Below are 12905 nucleotides of genomic sequence, written 5' to 3'. Positions count from 1 at the left end.
TTTGTATCTGAAACATTTTATTGATTTAAAGGCATTAGGGTTTCAAAGTGTGTCAGTCAAGCACTCAGAATATATGTCTGGTGCATGGCACATGACTGAAGGCAGCACTGAAGTGTTTCATTCACAGTTCTGGCACAGCAGTGCAAATCTGCTGGAGGAGTTTAGAAGTGGTCGTCGACGTCGCCCATTTCCACATACACGGTCTTCAGCTGGGTGTAGTACTCGATTGTCACCTGGCCGTTCTCTCTGCCAAAGCCTGGTACGGCACAGTAGAGATCATGTCATAACACATTCTATTTCAGTGATTCAATAAAGATAACTCAGCACCATGAATGCATTTCCTCCGCATTTACAATGACAAGCACAGAAATTCTGACCTTTTTAATCTTAAAACTCCCTACCTGAATTCTTGTATCCTCCAAATGGCACTTCCACGGAGCTGGTGTTGTAGTTGTTGATGAAGCAGGTCCCTGCCTCCAGGTTCTCAGCCACGCGATGGGCTCGAGAAATGTCCCTGCAGACGGAGGAAAGGAACAGCTTTCAGATTTTAAGCACAAAAAAGTGTATATACTTCTTGATCACACAGTTAAAAATGCTGCGTCACACAGAGACTACTCTTCTCTGAATTCCATTTGGGGATTGCAACATTTATGACGGTTGCTTTGTGGAAACACTGGACGGCAGCCAACGGAATGCAATAATCCTGGTTATCTTCTAACATGGTGAATCAGCCGGTGCGACAGGCTGCTGAGTGACCCTGCGTGGCCTCGCTGACCTGGTGAAGACTCCAGAGGCCAATCCAAAGGTGGTGTTGTTGGCTCTCTGGATCACTTCTTCCTCTGTGTCGAAAGGCATCACGGACATGACCGGCCCAAAAATCTCCTCCTTCACACAGGTCATGTCATCTCTGCAGTTATCTGTGGCCGGGGGAAAGGACTGGATGTAACATACGCTCAGGCATGGGACGATATGAAAATGTCTCACTTTCTTACAATATGACTTTCAATATGATCAATATAATATGCTTAAAACTCCATCCCTACATACTCAGACAGAAAGGGTGCATATGATGTCAAAATACAGATTAAGTGAAAGAAATGCAGACATCCTGGAGATTATACAAAAGAGACTGACCAAGCACACATGGTGACATGAAGTAGCCGCCTTTCAATTTGGGGTCACTGGGGACAAAAGGCTCCCCTCCACAAAGCACTTTAGCTCCCTGGAAAAACAGACATATTAGTCAAATAGCTATCAGAACTAAGATGGGATCAATATAATTAAACATCACACCACTGCTGCGAGGTCTGCTGGAAATGCATTAAAAGCTGATAGATTCCACAGTTGCTCAATTCTTCCACAGGGATCCATAAATGTCCCTCTGATCTAACGATTAGCGGATTAGATTAGCACACCTCTTTCTTGGCCTGATTGACAAATCCCAGCACTTTCTCCAAGTGTGGCTTGCTGATCAGCGCTCCTATTCGGGTGCCGTCCAGCAGGGGGTCACCCACGGGGATGGCCTTAGTAATCTTCACCACTTCTTCAAGGAACTTGGGCATGATCTCCCTTTGCACATACACTCTGGTCCCGTTGCAGCAAACCTATACGTAGACATTTTAAGCTGTCAGAGCAGACGACGACTGCATGTGATGAGGTCGAGGTGGACTCTTCTCAATTCCTCACCTCTCCCTGGGTCAGGAAGTTTGCCATGAGTGCTCCCTTTACTGCGTTTTTCAGGTCACAGTCTTTGAAGATCAGGAGGGGAGATTTGCCACCAAGCTCCAGAGTCACCTGCTTCACCCCCTTTGCAGACATTTCCATGACCTGAGGGGAAGGAGAACACACTGAGCATTGGGACAACTGAAGCCTTGGAGAGCAGTTATAAAGCGCATTCAAACAGCACAAATACATAACTCCAATATATTTTCAATACTGCTATTTTTACACTTTAATCATGGGGTCCTACTTCCCAGCAAGCCACTTGTTTGCATTCATTCCACCACGGTATAAAAATCCTGCATCGTCTTGGAAACGTTATGCAATAAATCTCATACTAAGTAACTGCATCGGTGTTGATTATATGGAAGTTTTTGTTGGACGTTCATATCTGTAAAAGCACAGCGATGTTGTAAAACAACCATAAAACCATACAATTAACAAATGTGTACCATGATTCACACGGATTTCTCTATCCACAAACACGTATTCTTTAACTTGCAAATATGTATTACGTAATCTGAAATGTGTAGTCATATTTACGGTTTGCATATTTGAGCAAGGGACCATTTTTTACTTCTTTCTTATTTACTTGCATACTTTGTCCAACATTTACCACCACGGACCTGCAGAATAAAGCTGAACAAATGTGAGGTGCAATAATTTGTACGTGTGTATTTGTTTTTTGTAAAGTTATATCCACAAAAATATAGAGTGATTTGCAAATATGTAGAACTTAGGCTGTAAATGTGTATTTTAATTTCACATAAAAAAATAATAAATGTTTTGCAAATGTAAAAGGTTTCACCACAATAATACAAAACCATATATGTCAACTCATATTCACGCATTGACAGTGCACATTTCAAAATAAAGGCCTGCGCCGGTTCATTCGTTCACCACGCCGATGTCGGCTCGAGTAGCTGAACTGAAGCAGCTGCATTACATAACAGTATGTCGGCCTCGGCAGGGACCGTCGGATCAAATCAGGCAACAATCGGTCTCTGTACCTTTTTGCCTGTTGGCACACTGCCAGTGAACGAGACTTTGGCCACCTTCGGGTGATGGCAGAGCAAGGTGCCGGTGTCTGCTCCACCTTGCACCACACAGAAGAGCCCATCGGGCACCCCCGCCTCTTTGTAAATCTCAGCCAGAATAACGGCGGTCACAGGAGTCATGGGAGAGGGCTTGAATACCATGGCATTACCTGAACACAACCAGATGTTAACACGCATGTTATCCAGTATCCAGCTTCCGTACCGTGACTTATTTTGCTGGACAAACACGCAGAAACAATGACCTCAAATCTTATGACAACGTTGTGATTCACACTGTTACACACTCACCACATGCCAGAGCTGGAGCGGACTTCCATGCGGCGATCTGGAAGGGGTAATTCCACGCACCGATTCCCACGCACACGCCAAGCGGCTCCCTCCGGGTGTAAGCAAATGATCCACCAGGAAGCTGGATGTGCTGGCCTGCGTTGTGAAAAAACACAACACGACAGTAAGTTTAAGAACTTTTGAACAAATCGCGCTTTTTTGTTTCGGATGAATAAAAGTGCAAACAAAGTGCACTCACCTGCCAGTGTAGCAGCCAGGCCGGCGTAGTACTCAATGCACTGCCAGGCAACATCAATGTCCACCAGTGCTTCAGTGATGACCTTGCCATTGTTGATCACTTCCAGCTTTGCAATATTCTCCCTTCTTTCCTATTTATATTGGAACAACAGAACGGACTCAAAAGTTGGAAATGCAAACTGTGACCGAACTATTGAAACATCCTCGTTAATTAGTGTGCATGTATGTAGCATTAAGATTATACAATGACTCGTCAAATTGAGGTTGAAAACCAAACCTGTGTGATATAAAAGAGGACACAAAGACATACAATGGGTTCAGTTTGTGCAAATGTAGGCCAGCAGTAGAGGGAGGGGGCATATCTGTGCTTTTAATGAATAACCAGTTCTAACTGCAGGGTTGTAACAGCCTGGGCCAATTTATGTTGCGCAACACTGAAATCAGATGGACTATTTTCCAGACTGGACTGCGATGGACCTCCTCACCCTGATAATGCGGGCAGCCTCCAACATCACCCGAGCCCTCTCCATGCCTGACATCTTTCTCCATTGTAGGTAGGCAGCGTGGGCGCTGTTAATGGCCTCATCCACCTCCTCAGCCCCACATGGCACCATCTGACACAAGACACGGCCTGCACATACATGATCAACATATCAGTAAATGGCAGTTTTTACTTTAAAGATCTTGCGTGACAATTCCTTGTCTGTTAAACTGTCTGTTTCTACTTGTGTGTATATGTATATATGTACATCCAAAGCGTTGGTGCGACTCTGGAGACAGTTTTCCCGGCCAAGAGCTGTTGAACCTCAAAGAACCGGTTCGAGATTAAGCTTCGGCCCCGAACAGCCCTCAAAATGTGGTCATTCCACGCAAACTCACCTAAATTTCAGGAACCTCCCCAGGTCACACCCTAGGATTTCGCTCAATTTCCAAGTTCAGGAACTTTTAATTTGATAAAGGAAACAATCTAAAATAAGGTAAAACAACTCAGAATTTTTTTTTTTTTCATAACACATTCACAGGTACTTAGGTAGTATTCACAGGAAATTTTGCCAGGATAACGCAGTTAGATGATGAATTATAAAAGTTATAAAACTTTTTTTTTTAAGGATTGTCAAATATAAGATATATCTACTAACCAAATCATTTCACGAACACCTGTGGCTTCATATTTTAACAATACATTTTTATGTACACAAACGTTTTTTAAATAAATAATGGCATTTATACATCAAAATTTTATAACATAACATTTAACAAATATGACGATTTTCTTATAAAGGTTGTATAAGTGTTGAAATGTATTTTTGGATATATTTTAATTTCACAGATGATCGCTGCAATAAAAGTTAAGTGGATTTTTGCACAGATTGTTAAATAGGTGAATGTGTACGGGGATGTGACCTGAAAGGGGTTCTAAGTGACTCCTCCCGTCCCTCCCACAAAAAAAGACGAAGAAGAAGAAATCAGGGAGCGTGTCCGCTGCGTAACCGTGCTCATGTGACCCCGCTGCGACCCCTTGAACTGACCTCTTATTAGGCACAAATGTCATTCTAAAGCATGGACGTCTGAAGCGTGACGTGTATTTACCGGTCGCGGGTTCAAACACGGGCTCCGTGTTCTTCTCCTCCCTGGGCTTGACGCGCTTGCCTCCCCAGAAGCTCAGCGGATCTTGGACCAGCACGGTCCCCGTCGCGGATCCGGGCATGCTGTCGAGGAGTGACTGGGCCATCGTCGCAGGGAGAGGATCAGAGAGAGGACCTGCGAGGACACGAGCAAACTAGCATGTCCACTTTCTGCAGAACATCATAGCGGACGTGTAGCGTGAAGTTCGGATAGGGCTCGTTAGTTAAACCAGCACGAGGAAAAGCGACACACGAATACAGTAACACGTAGTAGTACACAGAGAAACACGTACTAGTACACAGTGAAACACGTACTAGTACACAGAGAGACACGGTTCCAAACTCACCGTCTGAGGTTCTGCAGGCGGACTGGATTTGCTCTGAAGTAACTGAGATAGTTGAATCAGGTCGCGCCCCGGATCATGCAGACAGGACACGCCTTCACCAGAGAGCAGCTGGAAACATGGCTGCATAAAAGAGATTAGCAGACGCGAGATCGCTACTGTAAACAGATTTAAACAGAATTTAAAAATGAGGAAGACATTTAGCAAGTAAATAATTTTGCCATGAAATATATATATTTTTGTCTCGTCATGACAGATACTGCGTTTACAGCGCGGATTTAATGTGAAAGCAGGGGCGTGTGATTTTTTTTCTTGGGCCAGTTAGGGGCACACACTGTAGATGGTGGCACACTAGGGATGTGAATTATTTATTCTATAAAAAAGTAGTCCTGCATAATATTTTATGCTGAATAAAAAAAAAAATTAAACATTGCTCAGTTATTTTTTTTACATTTTTCAATAGACTACATGCTGGCAGGGGAGAGAGTGTCTTAAAAGTCTTCAAAGATTAATCATAATTAAGAATCCCGATTCATAAGATTTAACGCATTTATATCGATTGGTGAAGCCAAAGCGATTAATTCTATTTATTTATTTTAGCAGATCGATTTAGTTGAATCTATGAATGACAATCGATTAATCGATGCATCGAATAAATCATTACACTAATATGGCACACTGAAATCAATTTTTGAAAATGCCCTACAGTCTTGGATTGTAATGAACGGTAGGCAAAGGTATGAATAACAGAACAATTCATTTCGCCAACATTGAACAGTACAGCATGTAATAACTATGTAGTGGACACACAATCTGAGGCACCCGAACACAAATAGACAGGTCTTCTTGCAAACGTTTTGTGTCGTAGTCCAAGAGGGATCAAGTTCTGAAACTCTAATCAAACAAACTGATCGACTTCTGTGATGGGGGTGGCCAGGGAGGATTCCAATCAGATCCCCCCTCGGTTGACCCGCCCTTGTGTTTCAGTGCACATCAGTACAGACCACAGCATCGCTGTAGTAAGAGGCAGCGGAAGGAGAAGGAATGCATTCTGGGGGACATTGGAGAGTAAAAATCTGATATTGGAGAGTTCAAGTACACGCTATGCTCGCTGTCTTCGGTCTTCTGAAGTGAATAAACTGCTTTGGTACACAAGAACCGTGTTGTACAAGAGTGATATCTATGATTACTAAGTCAATTGTCTTGATAAAACTTTTCAAGGAGTGGCTGAAAACTGGTGTTCATTTAAAGTCCTACCTTCTTATATTCTGTTATTGATCATTTTATTAAAAAGAAAATACTGTAATGGATCACTGAGACATTTATAGAATAGAATGAAGCCATTATAAACATAATACCTGTGTTTTCCCAAATTAAAAGGCAAACATTTCTGCTTTGAAAAAACGGTCCATAACTCCAAAAACAGTGTTGCGATTAAAATTTGGCACTCCAGATTTATTAAGTGTTGAAAGCTAACTTCTGGAAAAGGCAACAGATAAACATTTTGGACCAAAGTGACAGCTGATGGGACGACGCTACCTGCTAGTCATGGAACAGCAACGCCTAAAAGATGGGCAGCACAGAGGACACTCGGCTTTCCAAAGTGGGAGAAAAAAAAAGGTGGGAAATGGAAAAATGCTACTCAAGAGTAATCATAAAACTTTATTAATATGTAAGAAATAAGGATACGATCAATGACATACAATAATACTGATACATGGAACAGATGTTACTGTGTCAATTAATAATTAAAATCATAAAACTGTGTATGGCATGTGCTGAACACATCTGTATCCTTTGTAATAAATGTAATTAATAAGTAATTTTCTAAGTAAGACGATCTTAAAGTTAAATAACCAAAACATGAATGAAAAATCCGAAAAAGAAAGTAGTGACATAGAAGCTGCAACAGCTGATGTGTTTGACTCAGTTGAGCTGAGGAAGGAGCCGCGGCTGCACATGGACGCAGTGCAACGACGGCGGCACTGCTGGACCCGTCTGATGCTTCAGGAGAACTTGGCTGCTTGGGGAGGAGGTCCCAGGAAGCCTCCTGCCTGTTTGGTTGCAGCTCTGGAGGGGGCGAGACCGAGCATCTTCTGAATGTTCTGGAGAAAAGACGCAGCAAAGGGGACCACAAAACAGAGAACCAAAGATTATTCATGGTCAAAGTTCACATGATAAAGATATGGGGAGATGTGCCATGATTTGGGACCGATGTTGGAGTGAGAATGAAACTAACGAAAGCCATTCCTGTGCACATCCAAGTCCGGTCCACCGTGCGATCCGATCTATCTCAAATGCCCGAGACATCCGCTCCCCTTACAGGAATCCACAACAAGCCGAGATCAAACGGGGATTTCATGCTGGATTCCCAAATAGACTAGGAGCAATAGACTGCAACCACATACCAATAAAAACGCCGTCGCACAACGAATGTAATCATGTCAACAGAAAGGGGTTTCATGCCATCAATGTACTAATATATAATGATATAGCATAGGCTACCTCTGAGCGATCTGAACTCCATTCAGAAAACAAGCATTTTAAAAGTTCTTTGCTTCTTAACTTTGTGTAGAAGTTACCTGTCTGATGGACATGGTGCAGAGGATGTAGAGGAAGATAAAGGAGCAGTCAGTGTAATCCTCGCCCAGCAGGTTGCGATGTGACAGTCCCTGGATGTACGACAACGGAACGAATGGCAATTTGGCCACCACTCTTCCATCAAAGCTGAAAAAAAGAAACAGACAGACAGTGGGGAGAGCTTGTTTAAAGTATTGGAATGAAGACATTTCAAACAAATATATAATATGTAATGCATATGTGTATGTACGTAACAAAAATTCATGATCTCTCAGTGATTTCACATAAAGTCCTCATTAAAATAACCAAACTCAGTCCTCTTAAAGTGGACCAAAAAGTGGACCAGCAGAAAGGGGACTCTTTGTGTTCACATCATTAGTTCACTTGAAAAGGACTCTGTTCCATTTCTGGCCCTCTTCCACTCTGATGGGGCCTCAGTCCCTTTTCTGTTCACATTAATAGTTTCTTCCTTCATCTCTCTGCTAGTCAATGCTTTAGGGTTGCTTTTTAGGTTGCTTTTTCCTCGTGTATTTCCTCTATATCTATTTTATATTGCTGTGAAAACACCTCCTTCAAAACAACGTCAAGTTTCTCACAAAAAAAGGGCATTTTACAAGGTTACATTTGAACACAACATGATAACGTTTTAAATTTTTCACCGAATTATAAGCGTTACTGAATAGAGCCTGAACGCATCATAAAGTAACTCAATGCAACCTCCCTGAATGTTGGCTCCGTTATTCAGTGTTCTACGATTGACGTCTGATCAGACGGGGCATCGCTAACAGCAAGTCTAGAGGGCTAAAATACAATCGAAGACGAAGCGCATCGTGTTCACATGAGTTCAGCGAACTGCAAACAAGGACCTGAAGTGAACTGTGCTCAGACCACCTCATTTATCACCTTTTTAATAAATGCTCTCTTTATTTAGTTGATTTAAGAATATATATATATATAAAAGAGATGTTACATCAACCTGGTGTAACTATGTGCAACACTTACATGGAGTTGAACATGCCCATCAAAGCTGTAAAACAGAAGCCTATGGCGAACATAGACTTCATGCGCACCTGCAAAGAAACACACACAACATTAAAATGGAAATTTGATTTATACAGACGCATTCAAATACCGCCGTATTTTTATATCGATCATGTTAAAGTGTAGATAAGCCAGTTAGTGTTGTTTTTTTAAATGTATTATAAACTACATCTGAGACAACCCAAATCTCGGCCATGATCTAATTTCATATGATGCCGTGTTTCAATGCTGCGGTCAGTAGCTCACGTGAATTTCGTTACATATTGTCTTAATTTGATGGTTTTATTTCTAATACTGGGTAACTCATGGCATATGACAGAATTCGCTCATCAACATTGTAGAAGGGAGTGTGTGTTGGATTAAGAGCGGGAGACCTAGAAGCCTTGAATTTAACTCGAAGCATTACATATTTATTGCACCAAATTGTCTCTCACCATAGACAGGTCTCTGTTGTTGTTCTTCAGTTTCTCTTCCTGTCTTTCTGTAATACATTCAGAGGCATATATCACTTATCAAGCTACACCGTCAATGTGAAAAACACTGTCTGGTTTTTTCCTTTCAATATATCAATGTCTGCTTAAATGCAACTTAGCCAATGCGTTTGCTATGTTCTTACCAATTTTCTTCTTCTGTTGACGGCCTGCAGATTCTGTGATGGTTTCCTTTTTCTTCTCAACTAATATCACAGGAGCAAGAAAGAATGCATTGAACAGTCAACAGGAAAACAATCCATGCAGAAATGACAGTAGTAGCATGTCCAAGGTTCACATATGGGTCACTTACGCTTTTTGCTTTGTTTTTCCACTTCAGCCTTCAGCCTCTTGTATTTTTCAGTGCGATACACTAAAACCCACGTTATCCCTGAGGAGAAAGTCAGACGAGGGTTGTTTATCAACAATAACTCTTTTGGACCACTGCCACAATGTTGCAAAATTGGTCGTAAATATGATATTCAGTATCTGATCATTTGTTTGTTGGATCAGCCAACAGTCAAACACTTCTATCTGATTTTGTAATCAATGTAAGGAGTTTAATTGCAGATGTTATAGATCATCATATACACAACATATGCTGTGCTAGAATACACATTTTACAAACTAAAAAAAAGGTGCTAAATCCGGTTTGGAATCGCCACCAATGACAATATGAGTGTAAAATGCCCACCCTCACCATACACAATTTTGAAAATTTCGATAATCATCAAAATATGTTTTCAAATTTAAAACATTTTACTTAAAAATACTGGTATGACTTTACATTAGCTTACATAAGCTTACCTGGCACATAAACAACTGGTTACAACTGATAACACAGAAGGACAGCGGCACTTGGATTTATAACTTTACTACAACTGCCGTTTTGAAAATTGTCATCCCTTGTAATAATATTACAGTACAGTGTTACTGCCCAACACTGGTAATCAGACATTAACACTGAAGCACCAGGTTTTGTAATGTTCCCTATCGTTTAGTTTGCAGTCCACATGACAGAACAGCCTTGTGTTGTTGTTACTGAAAAGTTAAGTAGGTTAGACCCAAAGGGTCGACTCTATCTCAGAATGGATGCTGATAGACTTGGGCCGATTTAAAACAGTAGGCGACGTTTTGAACATTTTCAATCATGATATCTTGTTAAGAAACGTCAATATTTACACGGGAATTGGTGCGTTTCTTTATATAATTGAGTTTATGGCTTAAAACCCCCGTTTTTGTTTATCTTCTTTCCTCCTTGATTACAATGGGTAAAAAAGTAAAAGGCGAGTTTACCAGAGGAAATGAATAAAGCGTAAACTTAATTAGACGCTACTCTGTTATTGTGGAAATTTGACCGGAAGTTTGTTCCTTACGACTCGCTAACAGTGTTACATTGCGACTGGCTTTCAAACCAAGTAGTTCCCATTCCTGTAATATCCTTTCGTTATCGCTCGACCGTGTTATAATTGTAAAGTGGTATTCCCTTGATTATGACATGTGCCTTTTTTGATTGCGCAATGGTAAAATGAAAAAGTGTCCACAACCGCGGCTGCTCGGTAAACCTATCTCATGCAAGCGCAGGGACACCAGTTAGGACGTAACACCGGCAGGCGTTAGCTTGGTTAGCTAAATGCGCCGGCTAACTAGCACGCTGCTGGTCCTCAAAACCAAAAACAGCAGCAATTCATCAATATTATTAACGTTAACAATAGTTTTTAATTATGCGGAATGGTTTAAAAAAGAAAGAAAGAAGAAGCTTAGCAACGCTTTTCTTGGGCAATAGTACAATCCATTACTTCTTTAGCTGCCTGTCGAAGGGTCAGGAGGATTTCACTCACCTTCGGCTAGCAGCGCTGTACAAACTGAGATGAACACGATGAGAATAGTGTCAGCAAACATGGTGGTCATTGTGTTGGTGTCGCGTCAGTCCGACCGCAGAGAGAAATACTCAGTTTGTCATTAGAGATTACACCATGAGCATTTGGTGGGATTTTCGTTGGGCTATGTCAGCGTTAGTGAGGAGGTCATGCATGTGGAAAGTACTTCCGGTTCACCGGCTTTGCTCAAGCTAAAAATAAAAGTACCTTCCAGCGGAAGTCCGCGACTGCGTCTGAAGTCACTCGCTACTCAATATATTGTACAGTGGACTCAAAGTATCCCATAATCATCTTGAAAAGTAGCGATGGCCATTAACCGAACACTACATACCCTTTATGTGTATTTAATTTATTTCTGTTCCTTTCTGAAGTATTGTTTTACACATTTTAAGTTATTCTTTCTATCCAATGTGCCTGATATGTATACTGAGATGTGTTAATGAAATGTTTTCTATGTTTATATTGTAAATTAACTTTCTCAATATAGTCCAAAAAAACACTATACCCTCATGCATTGCGCAGAATTAACTTACGACAGACGGATGAGAGTAAAGAGAACAGGTATAGCTGCACCAGTTTGTGGTAGGCTATACAAAAATAACATTGCATCACAACACAGAAGGCCACACATCACTTTGTATTTATTAATTAATTTAGGAAAATATTCTTACTGCCCGGCTCCTTTCGTTAATACTGTTCACAATAAAGCCCTGGCCCAATCCCCATGACCCCCCTAAAGCCTTAAACCCTGAACCCTCGGGGACTTCACTGACGTCACCAGGTAAATGAGGGCTTGAAATGGTAATTATTAATGGGGCAGCACTTGACATGTCATGTTACTTTGACGATACAAAAACATGTTATCTAAAAGTTTAAGTTTTTATTTTACATTTTTACAGCCTGATCTGAACGTCTTCCAGGATCTTATCATCCCAGACGAGACCTAGCCTAATTGTCAAATCATTTATTTACTTGTTTTATTTAGCTTCAATAAGCTAAATTATTATGAATGGTTGATGAATAAACCAGGTGTGTAGCCTGGTGCCTCTATCCCTATGATAAGGGACCGTTCGGTATTTATGGAATGGGTGTGTGCAAGCCGACCCAACCTTAACCTACCTCTGCTATTTTAAGTGAGATTTTAATTTTGTAATAAAATTCAACATATTTTGTATAATACACACCTCCTGGAAATTGTTCCTGATTGGGGGAATCAGAGTTGGTCACACAAATGAAGGTTTAAAGGGTTCCTCCTGGTCCTCGACAGGAGGTGGCGATGTCAGTATTGAAGGGATTCCCTGTGCTTTGGCAATACACAACAAAGTAAATACTTTTATCTCAAATGTGGTAGTAATGCGTGAGTCAACAAGTATTGACTATTGTTAATGCAACTTATCCAAGTCATCATGTCATAATTATGAGCATCACCAGGATGTGGTAACAATCACTCTATAATATTTTTAGGGTAGGTCACATCAGCATGCTTTTTTTATTTTAAAATGTCAGCACAATATCAAAAGGAGACATTGAACACATTCACATACAGATGTGCCATTGCAAAAAAATAAAAGAACAAACAGAAAGCAGAACCAAAGACAAAAGAGACAATTTTACAGATGCAATGTTTTTTTTTTATTTAACCTTTATTTAACCAGGAACGATC

The 12905-nt window shown here is 41.0% G+C and overlaps 2 protein-coding genes across 2 annotated transcripts; both read right to left on the bottom strand.

Moving 5' to 3' along the window:
• On the bottom strand, positions 1-5307 carry aldh9a1a.1 (aldehyde dehydrogenase 9 family, member A1a, tandem duplicate 1). Its single transcript, XM_084011471.1, has 12 exons — positions 5275-5307; positions 4893-5063; positions 3788-3933; positions 3304-3433; positions 3066-3200; positions 2730-2926; positions 1687-1827; positions 1416-1604; positions 1135-1222; positions 776-917; positions 402-514; positions 1-256 (listed from the first exon to the last, which is right to left on the bottom strand). The coding sequence occupies exons 2-12, from the start codon at positions 5032-5034 to the stop codon at positions 162-164; spliced, it is 1518 nt and encodes a 505-aa protein (XP_083867597.1). The 5' UTR covers positions 5035-5063; positions 5275-5307; the 3' UTR covers positions 1-161.
• A 1609-nt stretch (positions 5308-6916) lies between these two features.
• Positions 6917-11395, bottom strand: tmco1 (transmembrane and coiled-coil domains 1). Its single transcript, XM_084011506.1, has 7 exons — positions 11204-11395; positions 9676-9753; positions 9509-9568; positions 9327-9373; positions 8854-8921; positions 7854-7998; positions 6917-7376 (listed from the first exon to the last, which is right to left on the bottom strand). Exons 1-7 carry the CDS (start codon positions 11271-11273, stop codon positions 7278-7280), a joined length of 567 nt encoding a protein of 188 aa, XP_083867632.1. The 5' UTR covers positions 11274-11395; the 3' UTR covers positions 6917-7277.
• Between the last annotated feature and the right edge of the window lie 1510 nt (positions 11396-12905).

The sequence above is a fragment of the Eutrigla gurnardus genome, assembly GCF_963514095.1.
Source record: "Eutrigla gurnardus genome assembly, chromosome: 6".
NCBI lineage: Eukaryota > Metazoa > Chordata > Actinopteri > Perciformes > Triglidae > Eutrigla > Eutrigla gurnardus.
The sequence above is the reverse complement of the archived record's forward strand: the minus strand, read 5'-3'. Positions and strand labels throughout refer to the sequence as shown.

Excerpts from the sequence above, each read along its gene's own strand:
- aldh9a1a.1 (XM_084011471.1), bottom strand. The coding sequence starts at position 5,034 with ATGGCCCAGTCACTCCTCGACAGCATGCCCGGATCCGCGACGGGGACC. Across the intron at positions 3,434-3,787 it reads AGGCTGCCCGCATTATCAGG|GAAAGAAGGGAGAATATTGC; the intron begins GTGAGGAGGTCC and ends CAATATAAATAG. Across the intron at positions 1,605-1,686 it reads ACTTCCTGACCCAGGGAGAG|GTTTGCTGCAACGGGACCAG; the intron begins GTGAGGAATTGA and ends GTCTACGTATAG.
- tmco1 (XM_084011506.1), bottom strand. The coding sequence starts at position 11,273 with ATGACCACCATGTTTGCTGACACTATTCTCATCGTGTTCATCTCAGTT. Across the intron at positions 9,754-11,203 it reads TACAGCGCTGCTAGCCGAAG|GGATAACGTGGGTTTTAGTG; the intron begins GTGAGTGAAATC and ends CTTTCTCCTCAG. Across the intron at positions 7,377-7,853 it reads GCACCATGTCCATCAGACAG|AACATTCAGAAGATGCTCGG; the intron begins GTAACTTCTACA and ends TCTTTTCTCCAG.